Below are 23149 nucleotides of genomic sequence, written 5' to 3' on the forward strand. Positions count from 1 at the left end.
AACTCAGGGTCTCATGCTTGCTAGGCAGGTGCTCTTACCACTACAGCCATTTCACCAGCTCTCTTTTGTGATAGGGTTTTTCCAAGGTAGGGTCTTATTTGTGTGGGTCTGGCTTGGTACTGTGATCCTCCTGATCTGTGCCTCCTAAGTAGCTAGGACCACAGGTGTGAGTCACCAGTGCCTGGCCACCCAGCCCTTTTCACTTTAGTTATTTAAAAAAAAATTTTTTTTGGGGGGTGGTACTGGTTTGAACTCAGGGCCTCATGCTTGCTAGGAAGGTGCTTTACCCCTTGAGCCACTTCGTCAGCCGTTATTTTTTTCAATTGGGCCTCAAGTTTATGCCCGAGCAGGCCTGGACTGTGATCTTCCTATTTCCCACTTATCTGGGATGACAGACTTGTGCCACCGTATCTGGCTTTTACTGATTGAGAAGGGGGTGGCTGGTCTCAAATCACAATCCTCCCAATCTCTGCCTCCTGAATAGCTAGGATTACAGGCGTGAACCACCTGCACCCTGCCCCACTTGTGATCTATATCTTGATAGAGTGGCCTGAGTGGAGCTGGTAACAGAGGAAACAGAGGCAGTAGCCGTGGTGCTATCGACAGTGGTAGCAGCAGTAGTGATAAGGCAGCTGAGGACTTCCAGAAAGTAACTGGGGATAGACACAGCAGGGGCTGAAGGTGAAAGTTTGTGAAGAGCCACAGAGGAGAGGTGTGCGCCCCGGTTGCTGGATGAGTTCCAGGGAGCTGCCAAGCCTTACAGGTTGAGGGTCCCAGTTCTCAAGCCTTAGAAGATGCAGCATTAGCCAGTGCTGACTGCTGACTGCTGCCACGAGCTGAGGATTACACTAACTGCGGAATGCTGGGCCACTGGCAGTCAAAGCCCAAGCAACAAGCCTCGAACCCGAGAACCGAAAGCTGAAAAGACTCCTGATTCGAAAGCTGGGAACCATAAGTCTCTACTTCTCAGGGCTTGGAGCTAGAAGCTTCTGAGTCTGTCACCTAGCCCACAGCCCTTGGCACTCCAGAGCTTAGGACTACCAGCGCTGGAAGAGCGACACCTCCCCTACTCGTGATTTCCAACAGAATAGTGCAAAAGGACCCCAGCCAGCTCAAGGGCAAACTTCAATGTAGCCACTCTGCAGCAAGGGGCTGCCAAAAGAGCATGGTGTTTAGAGTTGAATTGAACTGGGCCTCAGTTACCCCAAGTGTGGGTGCTTGCCCCCCATACTTCTTCTTGTGGTAACAGACCCCACCCCACTCCCCATGGAGGAGGGATATGCCAATCAGCTGACCCCATCACCCTACCCCACCAGGGCTACAGTGCCGGGCCCAGAGCTGCATCTGTGATTGGAGATGGACCTATCAGAGCCCTTTCCATATGGAGGTGGGGGAAAAATTCTCTCCTAGTTGGTTTCAAGGCTGTGAGAATGAAAAGCAGAGCTGTTTGATGCCCAGAGAGAGCCTACCTGCAGGGTAATAGAAGGAAGTCAGCATCACAGAATGGAGAAGGGCATGGTGACATCCAAGTTCCTGGGCCAACCTGTCCTGAAACAAGAGCTCCCCTTGCTCATTCATGTCTTGGAGGTTTCTGTCATTCAAGGGAAAGCCCTCTGACTGGTGCACACAACACTCTTTTTTTCTCTCCCTCCTGCAGTGGTTGTGAGGTCATCAGAGATCTTCAATGAAGTGCTTGGTGAGTGCTCACTCTACAGTAGCCAGGAGGACTGTGGTTGGTCCTTGCTGACCTTGTCCTCAGCACAACTCAGCTCTGCCTCTAGCTTCCCACCTGGGGCAGTGCCTCCTCATCCCCCCCTGCTCCCTACTCCACCTGACTGCAAATCCTAGAGCCACATTCCTTTCCTTTACTGCTAACACTGCCCTTCCAGGGCCCTGTCCCTGGAAGTTGCAGGGCCCCCAGGGCAGGAAATGCCACGGCCTGACAGGTTGGATACCATCCATCACCATCAACCTGGCTGCTTCTCCCTCTGTCTTTCCAAACTCACTCATCTTCTTCAAGGTCAGTCAGCCAGCCATGGGTTGAGTGTCTTCCTGGGGCCAGGCAGGTGCTGTCAGTGACACACAGGTCCAAGACATAGACCCAGCCTTCTGTAGCACAAAGTGCAATGCGGGGGAAGGGGAAGAGATGAACAGCAATGGTGTCTCATGAAAAGTGCCCTGGAGGGAGTCAGCAGAGGTGCTAGGTGTTGGCAGTAATGGTGCTGATAGGTTTCAGTTCTTACTGCACCCTTAAGCTTCTGTTTTCCAGGGTCACGGTCCTGCCTCAAGTCTAGCTTGAGTCCTCCTTCTGCCTCAACCTCCAATCAGCATGAACCAAAAGATCCTAACCAATCAGATCATGCTGAGTCCCACTGAGGGGTATTTAAGCCCCTGCCCTTCTCTCTCTCTCTCTCTCTCTCTCTCTCTCTCTCTCTCTCTCTCTCTCGGCTCTCTCCTCTCTCCCTCTCCCACCTGGCAATAAAGAATCTCTTGGGCAGATAACTCCTTTCCACGTGGTCACTTTTGGGGCCTACATTTCCTTACACTAGGGGCTTTCTGTGCCCTCAGGAGGGGATGTAGAGGCTTTGGAAAGATCCAATGGTTGATGCCATGTTCAAGGTGCTGTAACCAACCCTGCTTGCCAGGCTACTTAACGTTCAACACTCATCTGGCTACCAGGCCAGGCCTGAGTTTCAGTGGGACACTCAGAAACCCTTTGCCCTCCAAAGTAGCAGACTTTGGAGTTGGGAACTGTGGATCACAATCCCAGCTCTGTGATATGGAACACTTGAATCCCCTAAACTTAGCAAAAGCAAAGCTGTAGTTTTGGTCAGGTGAGCTTTGGTCATTGTTCACTTCTTTTTGTGGTGCCAGGATACAAACCCAGGGTTTCCTGCAGGTGAGACGAGAACTCTGCGGAGCTGCAGCCCAGCCAGGGTAAGCTTGTCTCCAAAGCCAGGGAGCCAAAGAAAAGGAGCTGAGAAGCAGATCCGTGTGGACTTGGTGATTTCTGCACACCCAGATTGGGCCTGGTTTCTCTCCTCCCAGACCTTCTGCCAGGCTCCACTCCACTGACTACTCCTCCTTTCTGCCCCAGCCACTTCCAGCACTGGGTGCTGGACAAGGGCAGGGCTAGTTAGGCGAGGACCTATAATCCCAGCTACTGGAGAGGCAGAAGGAGGGGTGTCACAAGGTCCAGGTCAGCCCTAGGCAAAATGATCAAGATCCATCTCAAAAACAAGAGTTGGGTGTGGCTCAAGTGGTAGATTGCCAAGCAGGAAACTCTGAGTTCAAACCACAGTCTCACAAACAACAAAAAAAGCCCTCAGCAGCCCGGCCCTGGTGACTCATGCCTGTAATCCTAGCTACTCAAGAGGCAGAGATCAGGAGGACTGAGGTTTGAAGCCAGCCAGGCAAATAGTTCATGAGACCCTATCTTGAAAAAAGAAAACCATCACAAAAAAGGGCTGGTGGAGTGGCTCAAGCAGTAAGAGCGCCTGCCTAGCAAGCGTGAAGGCAGAACTTGGTGGATCTTAGCCCTGGGGTTCCATCACCAGGGACCCCTCTGACCTTGGATTAAGTCTCTGGGCCTCAGTTTCTTTATCTAAAAATGGGCATAACCTAGGTCAGGGTCAGAGGTGAGGCTGCAAACGCAGTAACCCTCTCTTATGCTCTTGATTTTGGCCTCCCCTTTCTTGCCTCCCTTGCAAACTTCCTTCCCCACCCGGGTTCTCCAAGAACCGGGAGCCAGCCGCTCGGCTGCAGCAGCTGGGCACTGTCCAGGGCAGGAGGCAGGGAGGCCCAGCGAGGAGGGACAGCGCTGAGCTCTTCTCTCCACCTGTGTCTTGGCGCCGTTCCGCACGTCCTCTGATCCCCGCCCTGGCTGCAGGGTTGGGGACCCGATCGCGCCCTTACCCGAGAAGATCCTCCCGTCGCCGGTGAGCAGGGCGGCCCCCACGGGGAAGTGGCTGTAGGGACAGTAGGCTGACTTCTTGGCCTCGCGAGAGGACAGCAGCAGCCGCTGGACGTGCTCGGGTTCCAGGGCGCAGGAGGGACGCTCGTGTGCCATGTCGTCCCCGTGAGGCGGAGCAGAAACTAGAGCTGGCTGCATGGCCCGAGCTGGCAGGCCGGGAGAAGGTGGCTCCTCCCCCGGGGTGTGTCCCTAAGCCAGACCCGAGACCTGGAGGCTTCCAGGCTACCAGGAGGCGGCTGGGCAGAGCCAGGAGGGGGCTCCCGAGGTTTGAGCACAAAGGGTGTGGTGCGCAGGGCTGCTAGCGGTGTCCCTGCGTGAACGGATGCTCAGTCCCCTTGTCTGCTGCACACTCTCACCGCAGGCTCACTGATGGGTCAGGGAGGACCTGGGTCAGTAGGAGTGGGTCACAGGGTGGGTGCCACCCTGTAGGAGGTGACCATGGCCACAATTCCCAGAAAGGAGACTTCTGGGCGGGCCTCTGTGAGAGCGCAGAGGTCCAAGTTCAAAGGGTCCACAGTTTGTTGAATGACTGCTTCAAACCAGAAGGGAACCTTTCAGATTATCTGCTCAAGTCCCTTTTCTTTTCTTTCTTTCTTTCTTTCTTTCTTTCTTTCTTTCTTTCTTTCTTTCTTTCTTTCTTTCTTTCTTTCTTTCTTTCTTTCTTTCTTTCTTTCTTTCTTTCTTTCTTTCTTTCTTTCTTTCTTTCTTCTTTCTTTCTTTCTTTCTTTCTTTTCTTTCTTTCTTTCTTTTTCTTTCTCTCTTTCTCTCTCCCTCTCTTCCTCCCTTCCTCCCTTCCTCCCTTCCTTCCTTCCTTCTATCTTTTTTTTGCAAAATGGACAATGGGTTGATGATAGAACCAAAGCAAGGTTTACATCCTGGCTCCATCACTTTCCACTTCAGTGGGTCCCCTGACCTCCCTAAGCCACAGTTTCCTCATCTCTGCAGGATGTGGAACCCTAGGTGCAGGGGTAGTGATAATCAGCTGATCTACACCCTGTGATTGTAGAAGTGTGCACTTTGGAGTTTTGGAGGACCTGGCTTGAAATCCAGCTCTGACTGTATTAGCTGGATGACTGGCAAGGCTACACCACTTCTCAGATAAGAAAGGGTTTTTTTTCCCCCTCTTTTTGTGCCACGTAAGTGCTCCGGTACTCTGGCACTGACCTACACCCCCAGCCCACTCTTCTAAGTCTCAGTTTCCTTGTCTGTAAAGTGGGTGCACAGTGTCTCAAAGTGTTGTAAGTATCCAATGAGATAATGCATGTATGGTGACTCTGGTGGGACAATTTGGAGAGGTCAGGTGTGAGTACCCTTTGTTGGTATTGTCATTAAGTGCCTTGGTCAGGATTACCCAAGAAGGGCAGAACTCCAGCTCAAGCAGTGGGAGAAATCCAGGTGTCTCCAGATGCCCAGCAGGCAGAAGTGAATCAGTAGTGGCTTCTCTGAGGGCTTGAATGGGGGCTGAGGACAGGGAGGTGACCTGCATGGTATTACCTTGGTTTTACAGTTCACTGTCTTCATGTCCTGGACTTGGAGCTTCCAGCCTTGTATAGACTCAGGCAAACTCCCGTGGGGCCACCATGAAGTTGAGCAAGGTTTGCCTCATTTCCTCCTCCCTTCCCTTCTCTGTGGCAGGGTCCCTCCCTTCCCCCATATCCATCCCTCAGAGAGGCTCTTTTCTGTTGTTTGTTTGCTCTTGGAAGCACTGGGGTTTGAACTCGGGACCTCGCGCTTGCTAGGTAGGTGCTCTTACTGCTTGAGTCACTTTGCCAATCCTTGGAGAGTCTCTTGTTCTTGCCTGCTGGGGTAAGGGCCTCATCCTCCAGTGGCAGATTCCTCTTGGATGGGGACCTGAATCTGAGAGAAACCAAAACCCATCCCAGACAATGTGTGCCCAGTGGACATGGGACACTGTGTGCCTACTTGATGTGGGTGAAATTCTAAAGCTTTTGGGAGCCAAGTGTAATTACAAGTGGGGAAATTATGATGGTGCCCTGCTGGCCTGGTAGGCCTGTCCTGTCCCCTGCCCTGTCTCCATCTGCCCACCCCAGCCCTGCCTAGACTCCTGGACTCCTGGATTCCTCGGTGCTCGAACTTGGATGACCTCCCAGGCTAAATTGCAGTCCTTGGCATCTTCAAAGCTCTTTACCCACATAAGGTCATAAATTGGGACCATGTCCATTGCACACCCAGCTACAGGAAGCTTAGGAGCCAGCTGTAGCTCTAGAATTCCTTCTAGAAGGGGCTTGGTGTGGTCATCGGAGATAGTGGGCTTGGCAACTTGCTAGAGAAAAGTTACAGATCAGTGGCACCTACAGAATTTTTCATTTTCTTTTTTCCAGTACTGGGGACTGAACTCAAGGGGCTTGCATTTGCCTGGCAAGGACACTACCACTTGAGCTACTCCAAGTCCTTTAGCTTTTAGATTTTTTTTTTTTTGTGATACTGGGGCTTGAACTCAGGGCCTTCACCTTGAGCCACACCAACAGTCCTGTTTTTGTGATGAGTATTTTCCAGACAGGGTCTTGCAAACTATTTGCCTGGGCTGCCTTCAAACCAAGATCCTCCTGATCTCTGCCTCCTGAGTAACTGGGATTACAGGCCCGAGCCACTGGTGCCTGGCTCTAGATTGTTTTTCAGAGAGGGTCTCTCATTAACTTTGCCCTGACTGGCCTCAGACCAAGATCCTCCTACCTCATCTACCTCCTAAATAGCTGGAATTATAGATATGCATCACCATTGCCTGCCTTAACATTTACAGCATTTTCTAAACATGCTGTAACTTCCACTTCATAAAAAACTAAAAATTGCCAGGTGCCAGTGGCTCACACCTGTAATCTTAGTTACTCAGAAGGCAGAGATAGGAGGATTTTGGTTGGAAGTCAGTCCTTGGGAAATAGTTTGAGAGACCCTATCTCAAAAACCCATCACAGAAAAGGGCTGGTGGAGTAGCTAAAGATGTAAATCTTGAGTTCACTGCAAAAAAAAAAAGTTAATTGCCAGCTCAAAGAAACGGAATATCCAAGGCAAGTGCTTTTAGTGGTGGTGGAGATTATCAAGGGCCCAAAGCCCTCTCCAAGCCCTGCCCCCAGGGCTTCGTTCTGCACAGGGAACTACTCAAAATCTCAAGTGCTTGAGTCCCAGTACCATTCACTCACTTATTCATTCAATGAACAGCTACTGTGATAGCACTGAACGTCTCCATCTGTGTGCCAGACCTGTGCTAAGTGCATAATGTATTGGAATTATTGCATTTAATCCTCATCACAAGATAGATACTATTATTACGTATATTTTACTGATTAAGCCCTTGAACTCATAGAAATCAGAGTTTCAGAAATGAAACTCAAATTGATGCTAGAGCCGGGTGTGGTAGCTCACAACTGTAATCTAGCTACTTGGGAGGCAGAGATTGGGAGGATCTCAGTTGGAGGCCAGCCCAGGCAATTAGTTCATGAGAGTCCATCTCCAAAATAACTAGAGCAGAATGGACTGCAGGTGTGGGTCAAGTGAAATCCTTAGTTCTAACCCCACTCCCACCACCACCACCACTAACAAAAAACCCTTCTGACCTGGGGACAACAAGCTGAAACCAAGTTGAGGAATACAGAGACACAGGCAAAGCTTTAATGGAAGCTTTTCCTCAAGGAGAAGGGGACCTGAACTGATAGAGTAAGATCAGGCTGCCCCAAAAAGGAAGAAGTGAGCTCTTACGGGCTCGCTGGGCTGGGCTAATGTCTCGTGTGCGTGATTGTTCAATGGCCATGGGTGTGGTATTTGTAAGAAGTTTCTCCCTTGTGTAAGGTATAGACCAGAGGCCAGTTTGGCCTTAGAAGCATTAGGTGGTACCCCAGTTATAGAGCCCCTTGCGGGTTGGCAGAGAGGCTCAAGTGGTAGAGCACCTACCTAGCAAGCATGAAGCCCTGAATTCAAACCCCAGTACCACCAAAAAAGAAGAAAATTGTGCCTCTTGGCTTTACAGTTGATCTGGTCCCTTCTGTAAGAGAGAAGGGTACAGAAAGACACACCCCATGCATTATGGGAAAAGTGGGAGGGTGGGGGAGAGATGTGAATCATAGTTTCAGTGGGCAACAGGTGATGGTTTAGGCCTGAGTTCAACTGCCCTGTGGTGGTCCCTGACTGTGTCAAGACCTGTGTTTGATTGGGCTCTTGTCTATCCCAGAACTCACGGAGGGCTGGTATCTGGGCTGGAGAGGGAGCAGATCTCCTCTGCATCAAACCAACCATGTTAAATTCTCCTTTGGCCACCTATCTTACCCTGTCTTCAGCCCCCACCATGGTGGAGAAGGTGTCCCACTTCTTTCTCCTGGTGGGCAGCCAAACATTGTTCCTCTAGCCCCTGTCATCAAGTACAGGCAAGATGAGCCAATCAGGGCCTTCATGTTTCCGCTGAGTTGAGAGCATTGGTATTTCCCATTGTGGTTGCTCAGCTAAGATGTAAGTACTGCTGACAGCAAGCTTCCCTCTGGCTGGCAAAGTGAAGCCAGGCAGTGAGAAGCAAGCTGAGAGAGAGAAATGTGTGTGTGTAGGAGAAAAAGAGAGAGAGAGAAAGAGAGAGAGAGAGAGAGAGAGAGAGAGAAAAGAAGTAGAAGAAGAAGCCTGATTGTCCTCTGAATCTCTGGATCCAGTCATGCCTGAAGGCATACTTCTAGGTTTTCCCTTAGTTGAGCCAATAAATTTGCTAGCTTAAGCTTGTTTGAATTTTGTTTCTGTCAACCCCATGTCATTTGCAATAAAATACTACCTCTTAGGACTATTGTAAAAAATCAAGAGAAATATATGACTGGATATGTTATAATCCCAGCACTCAAGAGGTGAGAGTTCAAGGCCAGCCTGGCCTACATAGCTAGTTCCAGCCTGGTCTGGGCTACATAGCAGGACCCTGTCTCTAAAATAAAATGAAAGAAAAAACAAAAATAAGGTAAAATAAATACTCTTAGTACAGAGACTGGCACATAGTTCACTAAGTGTGAGTTCAGATGCTACTGCAGGCTGTGTGCCAGGCCACACCCTGGGCACTGGGCGATCGGAGGTGAAAGACTTGGAATTGCTGGGGGTTCTCACACTTCAGTGAAGGAGACAGGTGTGAGACACTGGACACATGATAAGGCCTGGGTCCCGTGGCAATCCTGCCTAACTCATTGTCTGGCGGGAGGGGTGGGGTAAGGTAGGTGGGTTGAAGAAGCCTTCCAGATGACAGGAGGGTAGCAGGAGTCTTAAAGACAGGGTGGTGCTGGTGATATTCATGCTTGACAAAGTGGGTGCCCCCTTGCACCCCTTAGCCACCCCCAGCTTCAACAGACAAGTCCAGACATACTCAAGTCTCCTATCTTAAGCATTCCCTGAGCACAGGAATGTGGTCCACTCATGTGCAGGGTAGGCCGGGATGTCAGGGAGTTACCACTCTTGAAAGGATTAGAACCCACACACATCAAGGATTCCTGACCTGCTACTCAGTGGCTCCTGCCGAATCCCAGTCATCTCAACCAATAACTGGGGGTGGACGGAAGCACAAACAGGAGGCCTGAGGTCCAGGTAGGCCCAAGCAAAAACTGCAAAACCTATTCCAAAAATAACTAAGGAAAAAAGGGCTGGGGGTATGGCTCAAGTCTTAGAGCATGAAGCATGAAGTCCTGACTTCAACCCCCAGTACCACAAATAAAAAAGAAGAATGTCCTAAAACTAGTAAAAAAACCCAAACATTCCAATAGAAAAGTAGAAGAAACATTTCACATTAGAAATTGGAGTGAAAAGAACTTCTCTACCAACTTTTTTTTTTTTCACATTTATAACAGGTCCACGTTTATTTCAACAGAGGTACTCCAAACACGATACAGAGGCACAAATATTTATTTTATTTTATTTTATTGTTTTATTATTCATATGTGCATACAAGGCTTGGGTCATTTCTCCCACCTGCCCCCACCCCCCAGAGGCACAAATATTAAGTAGTGACTGCTTAATATTGTAAGGGGCCAAAGACGTCTTTCTGCAATGTGAACCCTAAGAACTATTCTCCTTTATAGACTACAATATTCTGGTCAGTTTCATACGCTTTTACTTTATAAAGGACTCCCACAGGAAGCAATTTCTGGAGGTTTTCCCAGATACGGACAGCTACATTTTCTGTCGTACTTACAACGTCTGCAAAGTATGGCACATCAGATCCAGATTCTTGTGATGCAAGGGCTTCATAACGGCCTCCTCCATACATTTTTTGAGATCAGTCAAATTCATAACCATTCCTGTAACAGGATCAATCTTTGTAATTGTGCCCGTGGCCATTTGGATTGTTGCATTTCCCAAACAGTTTCAAATTTTCTTCGTTACTCGGAGATTTGCTGGCTATTATATTAGATACGGTAGCTCATGCAGCTGGCGTACCAAGCTAGGTAAGGTTTGTTGAGTGTTTAAGGTGCGCGGGGTTGCGGAATCTGGGCGAGATTGATTCTGTTGAATACGCGGGGCACAGGTAGAATGGATCCTGTGGTTCACGCCCAGGGCCGTCTCCGGCCGTCCCCACGCCCCCCCTGCCTCCTGGCGCGCTCGCCAGGCCATAGCCCGCAGTCATCCACCCATTCCTGCCCGGGCCACTAGGCAAGGACCACGCGTGCGTTGTGTCCCTGCTGTCGGCCGAGTCTCTTCCTACGCCTCTACCAACTTTTAAATCTTGAAACTTTGCAACATAAAAATTAAATTTTGTTCGTTAAAAGACTCATAGACAAATCTTGCTGAAGGTTGAGAAGCTGAAAAGAAAACCCTTTTTAAATGATTAATACAGTGATGGTGTAAAGAACTCAGGGGAAGTCAGGCAAGACAGAAGACAGGATAAGGAGATGGGCAAAGGACACAAACGGGCATTTTTTTTTTGATGGGACTGAGGTTTGAACTCAGAATTTTGCACTTGCAAAGCAGGCACTCTACAACTTGAACCACACCTCCAGCCCATTTTGCTCTGGTTATTTTGGAGATGGAGTCTCAAGAACTATTTGCCCAGGCTGGCTGTGACCTTGATCCTCCTATCTCAGCCTCCCAAGCAGCTAAGATTGTAGCCATGAGCCATGTGTGCCCAGATTTGTATTCTTTTTTTCCCCCTTTAACCTTTAGGCTGTCATAGACCCCATTGGCAGCCTGGTGAGGCCTACGAGTCCCTTTTCAAAATATTGGGTTGTTTGCTTAAGGTACTAGTGTTTGAACTCAGGGCCTCACACTTGCTAGGCAAGCACTCTTCCACTTAAGCCACGCCTTTAGCCCTTTTTGCTCTAGTTATATTTCAGATAGGATCTCCCACTTTTTGTCTGGGCCAACCTTGGACTGTGATCCTCCTTCCTCCGCCTCCTACATAACTGGGATTACAGGCCTGAGCCATCATACCCAGCCTCAAAATACTGTTTTTAAATGCATAGAATCAGCCAGGCACCAGTGGCTCACACCTGTAATCCTAGCTACTCAAGAGGCAGAGATAAAGAGGATAACAGTTCAAAGCCAGCCCAGGCAAATAGTTCTGCAAGACCCTATCTCAAAAAAGCCCTTCACAAAAAAAGGGATGGTGGAGTGGATCAAGGTGAAAGCCCTGAGTTCAAGCCCCAGTACTGCAGGGGGAGAAAAAATGCATAGAATCATAAAGCAAGCTAATTGTAGTGAAGTAATTACCAGAATACTTAAAATATTTGTGATATTGTTATATATATTTTAAATTAATTCACTCAACAGGGTGACCCAAATGTAGGCCTGTTGATTATAGTGATTTCAAAGGTGTGATAAGGGTAAAAATATTTTGGGCACTGCAATAAAGTGATATGAAAATATTTATAGTTTATATTGGGGTCAAAGTCACAGGTACTGCTAATATTACTCATTTGTTATCTACACTTATAAGTGATAAGGAAGCTAAATTTCAGTTAGCAGTTAGTGAAAATAAAGACATATTTTCCCTTCTAACCTTACAGACCCTGTGAACCTAAAGAAAAGAGCCTGTTCCTTGTTTTCAATTTTTTGTTCCTTTTGTTTGTTGGCATTGGGATTTGAACTCAGGGCTTCTCACTTGCAAAGCAGGCTCTCTACCACTTGAACCACACCTGCAGTCCATTTTTGCTCTGGTTATTTGGAGATGGGATCTTACGAACTACTTGCTAGGGCTGGCCTCAAACTGAGATTCTCCTGATCTCAGCCTCCCAAGTAGCCAGGATTAGAGGTGTGAGCCATCAGCACCCATTTATTTGGGTCCTTTTTAAAGTGACTGTACTGTAAGTGACATATTATGCTTAAAAAAAATCTCTTCTGAAAGTCTCTGTCTTTTGATCAGACATGCAATTCATTTATATTTATTGTAATTATTGCTATATTTTGGAGTTTTCCCCTGCTCTCTTATTTACACTACATACCATTTGGGTTTGGCTTATATTATGGAATACTCTAGATAATAATGCTTTAAATCAGATATAATTTATTTCTATTTTAGTCTAGGACTCACGTTGCCTTCAGGTACTCAGTTTCTACATTCTTAGCTTGTAACTTCCATCTTTAGGTCCATCTCATGCTCAAAGATGGCTATTGATGCATTAGCCTTCACAGACTCATTCTGAGATTCAGGAAGGAAGAACAGTGAAAGATAAAAAAGATACACCACCACTCACATTTCATTGGCCAGTTATGAGATTTCATCTAGTAGAAGGCAGGATATGTTATCTTTTGGCTGGATGCATCAATGACTTGAATAAAAGGAGGGTTGTGTTACTAAGGAGGAAGAGGATGGTAGATATTGAGTGTCCAGCAGCAGTCTCAGCCATGAGTAGTGGCTGAGCCTCACTATGGTACCCAATCCCAAGGGGACCAGCCTGCCACCTGGTGGTGGGCCGGTTACACTGAAATCCTTTCATTTCTGGAGATTGCATAGTTTGGGAAAACCTTTGTTCTTTACAGTCAGCCTTCCCTCCCTCCCTCCCTCCTTCCTTCTTTCCTCCCTTTCTCCCTCCCTCCCTCCCTCCTTCCTTCTTTCCTCCCTTTCTCCCTCCCTCCCTCTTTCCTTCCTTCCTTTCTTCCTTTTGGGCGATAGTGGGGTTTGATCTCAGGACCTCACACTTGCTGGGCAGGTGTTCTACCACCTGAGGCACAGCCCTAACATTTACTCTTGCATTCTCTGCTTGCCCTGCTCCTGCCAGCAACATCATCGGCAGATTTACTGACTGTCTAACAGTCATGGTAGTCCAAACGGCATTGCTTCTGACCAGAAACCTCATTTTTCAGCAGAAGGCGTGAAGAATTGTCAGGTGAGTGTGAGACCTACTGGCCTTGTCACATACACTCATCACAGAATTGCATTGCTCTGTGGGTTGGTGACCTTGACCTGTGGGGCTCAGTTGTATCAGCTAGAAGACAACCTTGTACGCATCTGAACCGGGGGATTTGGCATGTGTTCTACCAGAATCCGGTGCAAGGTAATATTTCTTTCTTTTCTAGAGTCTTTGGCTCAGGGATCATACAATTTTTGCTCTTCTTCCTCAAGATCTTGGGTTCTTCTATTTTAGAGGTTCTAGTATTCAAAGAAAGAATGTTTTCACCACCGAGCGCCACAGAGGCTCTGCTCATTCCTGGATGAGATCCATGCCTGGCAGTTTCAGATCCCTCATGCCCGATGCACAGAAAAGAAAGGGTGGGTGGGGTGGGTGGGGTGGGCAGGACAAGTTCTATGTTGGCTGCAGTGGTTGATTCTGGCTGCCTAAAGTAGTTAGCGCTGCACAAGGAGAACAAGACGTACGAATCTGGATTCCCTGAAATCCTCCGGGTGTTGCTGGCAAGGGAAACGTGTGGAGTAGAGGAAGGCTGTGACATGTCCTCTTGGGATTGTGTGACAATCTCGTGTGATACATGAGATTGTATACTCATCTACTCATCCTCTCTCTGTACTGTGCCAGGCACATCAAGATGGGATTGTGACTAAGATATACAGCTGTGAGCATCATCCAGGCTCCCTGGGTGCAGTACCTCCTGGGGCATCCGACGCTCCTCTAAAGACTAAGAGTGTTCTAGTCAGGTGCCAGTACTCACATCTTGAATCCTAACTACTCAGGAGGCTGAGATCAGGAGGCTTGAGGTTTGAGTCCAACCTGGCAAATAATTCTCAACACCCTATCTCCAAAATAACCAGAGCAAAATGGACTGGAGGTGTGTCACCTGCTTCGCAAGCATGAAATCTTGAGTTCAAACCCTAGTCCCACCAAAAAAAAAAAAAAAAATTAAGGCTGTTCTGTTAGGTTAGGTGACAACATGTTGTGGTAGCTTTACACAAGTTTAAGAAGGGAAAGTAACTTCCTCTACCGTGGCTTCTTGTGTTAGAAGCTGGGGGGCTGGAGAGGGCATTTCCAGATGCCCAGGCATCTGGGATTGCCATGTCACGTGACTCCACCAAGAAGATGCAAACAAACAGACACGGAGATGTGTGGAGATGGCCTCGAGGCTCTTCTGGGGGCACTGTAGGACAAGTGTTTTGGTCCTTTTGTGGCAGCTGCAGTGGAGGCCTTCATGCCAGGTTAGTCCTGGCATCTTGATGCTGAGCAGAGGGTCGGTGGCTTCGTGCCTTGGCAGCTGTCCTGGCTCAGCCTGGGCAGTGAAGTTCTCTGACCCGGCAGTTCTGCAATGGGAATCTGAGCTGGTTCCAGACCAGCAGAGTCTGCTGCTCAGCATTTCCAGTGAGTCCAAAACCCCTGGACCCCACATACCCCGTCTGTAGCTGCTGGGTGGACTCTGTTGTCTGAAGTGCAGCCTCCTCTTTATTTCTGTTTTCATCTCCTTTTTCTGCAATTCATACATTTTCTTCTACTCATTTGAAAATTCTTCATTTTTTAGCTGGGCACTGGTGGCCCATGCCTGTAATCCTAGCTACTTAGGAGGCTGAGATCGGGAGCAAGATGGAGGAGCAAGGCTGGCCCAGGCAACCAGTTCATGAGACTCCATCTCCAAAATAACAAGAACAAAATGGACTGAAAGTGTGATTCAAGCAGTAGAGCACCTGAGTGCAAAGTCCTGAGTTCAAGCCCCAGCGCCACCAAGAAACTTCTTCATTTTCTATCCAAAATTAATTCTATTCACATTTTTGCTAATGTCCCCTGTCAATTTCTGGAGTTTATCAATACATGTTTTTCTCCAAGCAAGACACCACCTTAACATATTTTGCTTCCTTCTGGCCAGTGGCATGCTACTACCAAGCTGGTTTTCTGTGGTACTCCCAGGGCAAGGATTGTGGGAGGGAGGCAGCCGACCTTGTTTGTGATACGGTCAAAAGCTGGAAGTTTATTTTTACAAACAGGCTTTTTTGTGCTTAGCTTTTTCAGTTAAAAATAAATTTAATTGTTTGGCACCAGTGACTTACGCCTGTAACCCTAGCTACTCAGGAGGCAGGGATCAGGAGGATCGAGGTTTGAAGCCACCCCAGGCAAACAGTTCTGAGAGACTCTATCACGAAAAACCATTCACAAAAATAGGGCTGGTGGAGGGTGGAGTGGTTCAAGATGTAGGTCTGAGTTCAAACCCCGGTACCATAAAAATAAATAAATTTAGTCGCCAAGCTCGGTAGCTCATGCCTATAATCCCAGTTACTTGGGAGGTGGAGATTCGGAGGATCAGGGTTTGAGGCCAGGCCAGGCAAAGAGTTAGGGAGACCTCATGTCAAGCAATGAAGTTGAATGTGGTGCCTGTCGTCCCAGCTATGTGGGAGGCATAAATAGGAGGATTTGGGATGGTAAGGAGAATGGAGAAGTCTGCTCTGAGGAGGTAAACTGAGGCCTGTGGAAGTGAATGTCCTGCTCTTCCTCCTGTGCCTCTCAAAGCACCTGCCCTTCCCTGTGTTTAGTGCTGGAGGAAGGAGTGACCCTCTCTTTCCCAGCCTTGCCCCAGCTGCTCCCAGTCTCTCTTCCTGTCTGCTTCATGTCCTTTTCCTTTCTTTTTAATTTTTCTATGTTCTCTTTATTTAATTAATTTATTTTTCTACCCTCTCTTCCTTTCCTCTTTAACTTGCTTCTGCTGTGTCCTCCATCTCCAGCGAGATGATGAAATGGGCCTTGCTGAGGTCACCAGTGGCCTGTCTTGCCAAAACCCTATGGTCATTCTTTGATGTCATTATACTGGACTTTGCAGGTCATTTGGTGTTGTCTCTCTCTCTCTCTCTCTCTCTCTCTCTCTCTCTCTCTCTCTCGTACTGGGCTGTGAACTCAGGGGCTCATGTTTGCTAGGCAGGGGCTCTATCTGCTTTGGCTATTTTTCAGGTGGATCTCATGCTTTGCCTTAGCATGACCTGGGCCACCATCCTTCCTACCTATGGCCTCCAGCGTAGCTGGGGTGCTTGGCTTGTTGATTGAGATGCGGTCTCACTAACTTTGCCACAGTTGGCCTCCAACCTCCATTCTCCCCTCTCTACCTCTCGAGTAGCTGAGATTACAGGCATGAGCCACTGCCCTCAGTTTCCCTCTTTCTTGTTTCTCTTTCTTCATTTGGCTCTGGGATGCTGAGGTGTCCAGGTTTTCCATCTGCCCCTCTACTGTCTCCATTTTTGGCTCCTTCCTTGGCTGCTCTGCTACCAAATGTGATGTGCCACAGGGCTCAGCCCAGGAGTCTCTCACTTCTCAGTCTGCAGTCACCCTCCCCCCAAGGTGATCGCCTCCAGAACTGTGACTTGGCTGTGACTTGCTGTTTCAGAATCATTAGCTCCAACTCACAGTTTGGGAAGCCTTGCATGTCCAGCTACTCATTTGGCCTCTTCAATTCCATGTTACTCTGTTTTCTGTTACTATTACCAAGGGCCACAGTCTGGGTAATTTATAAAGTGTAGTGGTTTATTTGGCTCACAACTCTGGGGGCCAAGACATCCAACAACGTGACCCCTGTATCTGGTGAGGTTCTTCCTGCATCACAGTTTGTCGATGGCATCATGCAGAGACAGTGCACACATGCCGGAGAGCTTCATTTTATAACAAAGCCACAATTCCATTAATCCATGAGATCAGTGTGTGTGTGAAGGAGGCCACCATGCAGAAATCTGAGGGGCGTGTGGTCCTGGCAGAGCAAACAGCAAGTGCAAAGGTCCTGAGGCAGAGGCAAATTGGAATATTTGGGGAAATAGGATTAGCGAGGGCGGCAGGCAGAATAATATGAAAAGGTTTCCTTCCTTTAGCTGTTAACTCTGTAGGATCTGGAAATTCCCCTGTCCTAATTAACTACTAGATTTGGACATCTCTGAGTTTAAACTGAGCTGGCCCTACTTGTATTTTTATTTTAGCAGTTTTTATACAGGGAGAAGACATCAGTTTAGGAGTCAGAGAACCTATATTCTGGCCCAACTTTTCTAGTAGTAAGCTGTGTGTCTTTGGATAACTCCCTTTTCTCATCTACAAGCCAAGGGATTAAATTCTATGGGCTTCTCTGGCTGAGCCATCCTGGCACCAGGAATTCACGTACTCTTTTTGTTTTTGATTGTATTAGGGTTTGAACTCAGGGCCTTGTGCTTGCTGGGCAGGTGCTCTACCACTTGAACCATACCCCCTGCCCTTTCCGGTTTAGTTATTTTTTGAATAAGGGCTAGTGCTTTTGCTTGGGGCCAGTCTCAGACCTAGATCCTCCTACTTCTGCCTCCGACGTAGCTGAGATTACAGACATTCACTGCCATGCTGGCTTTTTTCTGCCTCTTTTTGAGATAGGGGCTGCTAACTCCCCTCCCCACCACCAGGCTGGTCTTGAACCTCAGTCCTCCCACCTCTACCTCCTGGGTAGCTGAGACTGCAGGTGTGAGCCACCAGCCCCAGCCCCAGCCCCATGTAAACTCTTCTACATACTATTTACTTCCAGCCCACAAGTCAATGTTCTCCATGTGTATTTGTGTCTTCTTGCAAGAAGTGTGGTTTGGGGATCTGCATACAGCTGGCATTTATTAGACTTTTTAAAGACAGAGACAACCTGAGCATACAGAACAGCGAATGGCTGAATACATTGTGCAGCTATTTAAAGAATGAATTAGGCTGGAATCCACTGAGCTGGAGGGACGGGTGTGATGTAAGTGAGAATGCAGATAGCTGCTGTATTTATTCTGTGAAAATAAGTGACAAAAACCTCTATAATGTGTACATGTGTTTGTTCTTGTTCAGAGGAAGGGTGAGGGAGGATACCGAGAGAGAGAGAGAGAGAGAGAGAGAGAGAGAGAGAGAGAGAGAGAGAGAAGAAAGGAAAGAGAAGCATGGGCAGAGATTTGGGAGTGGGGGAAGGACGGGGGGCTAGGGGGTGGGTTTTATTCTTTTATATTTGCTGTGTCGCTGGTTTCAGATAAAAACGTGTTGCTTTTATGATCTTGGAAGAGGAACTGAGTGCCTCTCTAAGGAATCTAACTGCTGGGCAATGCTTCCTTGCAGACAGACATCAACTCACTGCTCCCTGGGCAACGCTTATCTCCATCTCCACCCTGCCCAGATGCTGCCCCCAAGAGCAGGAGACTTCCCTGGGATTTTGGCTAAAGGGTGATGTGATGCAGGAGATCTCAGAGTCTCTGTGCTTTGGGGACCAAGGGAGGTGGGAGGGAGGAGCAGTGTTCACTTTGATCTGATCAGAGTGTCTGTCTTGCCCCTATTTGAAAGACTCTGTGTCCCTGTGGGATAAGAGATCACAGGGATGATTATGACAGAAGCAGATGCCCAGCTGCTCACTGCTCATCCCCTTTCCTGCTGCAGTGCTTCAGAGGTAGCAGGGGCTGCAGACCCTTCCTGCCGCCTGAGTCTTTCCTCTAAGGACAGATGCCCGCCCTCACCCACCTGCAAGCAAGGCAAGGGGCGGTGCTTAGGGTGGAGCCTTTGCATCTCTCCTGCAGGAAAACCCTGCAGCCTCCGGCCCCCAGTTGGCCCTCATTTCCTTTGCAGTGGTGGGCTCTGTCCACCAGATAGGAGCCCTCAGAGCAAGGAGTTATTGTGTGGCCTTACTCTAGCTTTCTTATCTTAGAGCCAACAAGTCTCCAGTGCCTGGTCAGTTGGGACCACATGCTATTGCATCTTCTGGTCAGGTGGACTGACTGTAAGAGGTGTGGGGAGGTGGACTCAGAGCACAGAGGAACAGGTACTGTGGGCAAGGAAGGAAGCTGGTCCAGAGAGAGAAGTAGATGAAGGGAAGCTGGGATGGAAGACCAGGTGGTTCCAGAGAGAGACAAGGGGCCTGGGACTTTCAGATCCTGTGAGCTGACTGGGTGACAGACCCTGAAGCCTTTCAACAGTCTTCCATTTCCAGAACTCATGGGGGCTGGGCTCTCCTAGACTGACACTGGCATAAGAAAAACTCACACTAACCCAATTCACAATGGCCTAAAAAAAAGTACAACTCACTGCCTCAAGGAACAGAAAACTCCAGATCTGGGTAGGCGTGGCGGCATCCAAGGGCTCCAGCAATGCCTTGAGACTTGGTTTTGCTCTCTCTCTCCATCCTGTTCTACTTTTCACTGTGCTGCCTCTTAGAATGAAAGAGGAGCAGAATAGGTAGGCAGAAGACAGCTCGACACTAGCAGACCCTCCCCTCCAGAGGGGAGTTTCCAGACAAAGCCAGAATCCCACTGCTGCTTACAGACTTAGATATAGGAGGTGGGTGGAGAAGTCCCAGGAAGGTCACTGGGTGGGAAAATCCTCAACGACCCTCCCGAGATAATGGTTTATGAGCGGGTCATTTCTTCTAGGGCAGGTGGGAGTTTCTAGTAAATGGTTAAAGGTGGATGTTTCTTTTTCTTTAGGGTGGGTGGAGTTTCTAGTATGTCACCTTCAAGAGGGAGGAGATCCAGTTCCAACACAGCTTCCTTTTGTTCACCCTTACAATGCCCTTCTGCTCAGACTCTGTTCTCATGGTGGTGGGATAGCTGCTGGCTGCACTAGACATATCTCCCACCTTCACAGTACCTCCAGCAGAAAGTGAGCATCTTTTCCCCCAACAGTTCTAACCAAATTCCAGAACCAACTCCAGCCCATACTGATCACGACACAGGCCTTTTCCTGAACCAATATCTGTGGTTAAGCACATGGTGTTAAAACTGAAAGACAGTGTGGAATGGTTAGGCAGGGACACAGCTCAAACGCTGGCACAGGATTTATAGTGCAGTGGTCCTGCAGAGGGGTTCCCAGCCAGGGTGCTAGAGCCCACAGCCGCTTGCAAACCGAGGGTACTTATGAGGTGGTGGAGACGTTCCAGGAAAGACGGGTAACGCCCAAGGGCCCTCTGACCCTCCCAAGATAATGGCTTATAGGCGGGTCATTCCTTGTGGGCTAGGTGGGGCGTTTGTAGTAAACAGCTTAAGTTGGATGTCTATTTTTCTTTAGGACAGGGTGGAGACAAGTCCAGTTCCAACACGGCTTCCTTTTGCTCACCCTAACACATGGGATATTCTGATTGCTCAGGCCTGGAGTGGACGTGGAGCCAGCTCCACTGGAACCACAGGGCTGAGAAGGGAACGGGTGTGGGAACATCAGAAATGCTGGGCTACTCATACAAGGAGAATGTGACAGTCAAGGTCAGCTATGTGCTGCAGTAAGCAAAGCCAGCATGCCTGAGACCTAACACATCCCAAGTTTATTTCTTTTCCTTTTTCTTTCTTTCTTTCTTTTTTTTTTTTGATGAGACTGGGGGTTTGAACTCAGGGCTTTATACTTGCAAAACAGGTGCTCTACTGCTTGAGCCACACCTCCGGTCCATTTTGCTCTAGCTGTTTTGGAGATGGGGGTCTCATGAACTTTGCCCAGGCTGGCCTTGAACCTTGGTCCTCCTGATCTCAGCCTCCCAAGTAACTAGGAGTGAGCCACTGACGCCTGGTTATAAGTTTATTTCTGCTCCCACTGGAGGTAGGCACAGGGCTGGTCAGGCTCTGTCATCCTCACTGTGTAGCTTCCAAGGACACCCTAGGTGATGACATCAGTTGGCAGGCAGGGAAAAAATGATACAGCACCATGTGTTTTTAGGATGTGGTCCTGAGAGTGGCACACACAATTCGAGGGTGTGTCACATGACACACCCTCCTAAAGGGGAGCCTGGAGCTAGGCCTTTATGGTGGCCTGGGAGGACAAGGAAGCAGTCTCCACTACAGAGGAGGAATGAGTGCTGGCAAGCGAAAGCGAGCCTGTCTGCACTTTCTGGTTCAGTCCAGCTCCTTTGGCCATTTTTGCAAGGGTTCCCAGTGTGCAGTGGTGATGGACCAACCTTCCCAGCTGGGGTCTCCTCTTTGATGGCTTGGACTACAGCTTCCCCTCAGATCTTCCTCCCTACACCCCCTCCTTCTGACTCTGAAGACCTTCATTAGGAAGCTTGTGTGCCAACATCACTGCCGGCAGCTGTCACTCATTCACTCACGCATTCTCATTCATTCACTTTCATTCATTCACCTCTGAGTGTTTACTGTGTCCCTGGCATTGGCTGGGTGCTAAGGAATATTGGGTCTGGGAACCTAAGGGACAGATGGGTGAGTCAGTATCCCATCCCCCATGGACAGCGCTATGAGCCTTGAACTCTGAGGAGGAGACACATGGCCTCATAAACCTGCCATGGGGCTGATAGATACGATGCTCTCAAAATTGTTCCCCCCCCTCGCCATAAGGGGCAAATAGACCAGCTCATTGAAGAGTGCCTGTGTGTGTTCAAATCCTTGACCAATGGAAAGAACTCACCTAACTCTTACCTAACCCAGAGTAAAGCATCCATAAAAAGCCCCAGCCTTCATCTCAGCAGGGAGCCACTGGTTTCCAGGCTCTGCTGCACTGCTCCATCTGCAGCCTTTTCTTTCTCTAATAAATGTACCTGTGTGTGCACTATCTGTGTCTCCTGAGCTTATTCCTAAACCCAGCAAAGACAAGAACCCCTGGAGCAGAGCCCCTGTACCCTACAGGGAGGAAAAGATATCTGAGCAGTATAAGATATCAGATCTGATCTATATTAAGGTCACTGGCTCATGTAGGCTGGATAATGAGGTTGTATCTTTTACATAGTCTGGAGATGATTGGGCCTTTTGGTGGGAAGTCCACCTGGGACGTGAGCAGACAACATATTTGGTGTCTCAAAAATCAGATCTGTCTTGGGAGAGCTGCAGGAAAATGACAATAATAACCAAAGTAGCACTTACTGTGTGCACAGGGCACTGTGCCAAATAAATGGTCTAAATGTGATGTCTACATCATTCTCCCAACCACTGTCAACTTACCTCTTCCTGTCTTTACAGGTGGGAAACTGAGGCTCCAGAAGACTTTGATCTGCCCAGAGTCATACAGTCATCGAGTGGCAGGGAGGACTGGTATTCAGTTTGTCCTGCACCAAAGCCCGGGTTTATGGCTTGTGGGTTAAAGTGGAACCTGTGTCTGTCTGGATGGCCTCCTGCCACCCATCAGAATGTGGTCCCAGCCAGTGTGTCTGGAGGGTGGTTGTCACCAGGGGCTCCTCTGCATTGTGAGAGTTGGTTCTGAGCTGGGGGCTACTCCAGCCAAAGGTTGAGAGGGCTCAGGCCTAGGGCTTTGGAACTCAGAGCAGACAGGGGAAATGGGGCTGTTTTCCCTCCCTGGCCTCCTCTCTTTGGCTGCAGTTCTCTTCCCCTAGAACAGCTATCTGTCTGAGCAGGGCGTCTGAGGACAGTTCTCCTTCAGCAGCTCTAGGCAGAAGCTTGGCAGAGGAAACGCTTCTCCACCCACTGGGTTTCCTGGCCCATGATGGCTCTTCCATCTGGCTTATTCATTCATGTATTCATTCAACAAACCACTGCTGTGCACCAACTCTCTGGCCTACTGTGGACCAGGTGCTGAAGGAGGCAGGAAATGAAGGTTGTCAGTAGAAGAGACAATACACTTACATAAGAAGAGTAGTTCAAGGTGGAACCTCACGAGGAGCCTTGGAAAAGCACAGAACAAATCTTGTGTGAGTTTGAGGGAAGAGATTGCCCCCAGATTTGGAGAGGAAGAGGGGTATGTATTAAGAAAAGTTCCCAGGGTCTTAAAGCTGGGTCTTGAAGGAAGGGAAGGATTGAAAATGTGTAGCTAAAGCTGGTTGTAGTGGTGCATACCTGTAATGCCAGCTATTTGGGTGGCAGAGATGGGAGGATTGTGATTTAAGACCAAGCCTAGCAAAATTTTGCAAGACCCCATTCTCAAAAATTGACCATGTTGGGTGCCA

At 48.7% G+C, this 23149-nt stretch overlaps 1 protein-coding gene and 1 pseudogene across 1 annotated transcript in view; both read right to left on the minus strand.

Annotated features, from left to right (window-relative positions):
- Cda (cytidine deaminase) overlaps positions 1–4193 on the minus strand; it is a 19609-nt gene extending 15416 nt beyond the window's left edge. The window contains exon 1 of the mRNA XM_020168641.2: positions 3916–4193. Within this exon, the coding sequence (XP_020024230.1) occupies positions 3916–4111 (196 nt within the window). The 5' untranslated portion in view covers positions 4112–4193. The remainder of the gene's footprint in view (positions 1–3915) is intronic.
- A 5764-nt stretch (positions 4194–9957) lies between these two features.
- Positions 9958–10332, minus strand: LOC141424702 (6-pyruvoyl tetrahydrobiopterin synthase pseudogene; annotated as a pseudogene).
- Between the last annotated feature and the right edge of the window lie 12817 nt (positions 10333–23149).

Source organism: Castor canadensis, chromosome 7 (assembly GCF_047511655.1).
Source record: "Castor canadensis chromosome 7, mCasCan1.hap1v2, whole genome shotgun sequence".
Taxonomy (NCBI): domain Eukaryota; kingdom Metazoa; phylum Chordata; class Mammalia; order Rodentia; family Castoridae; genus Castor; species Castor canadensis.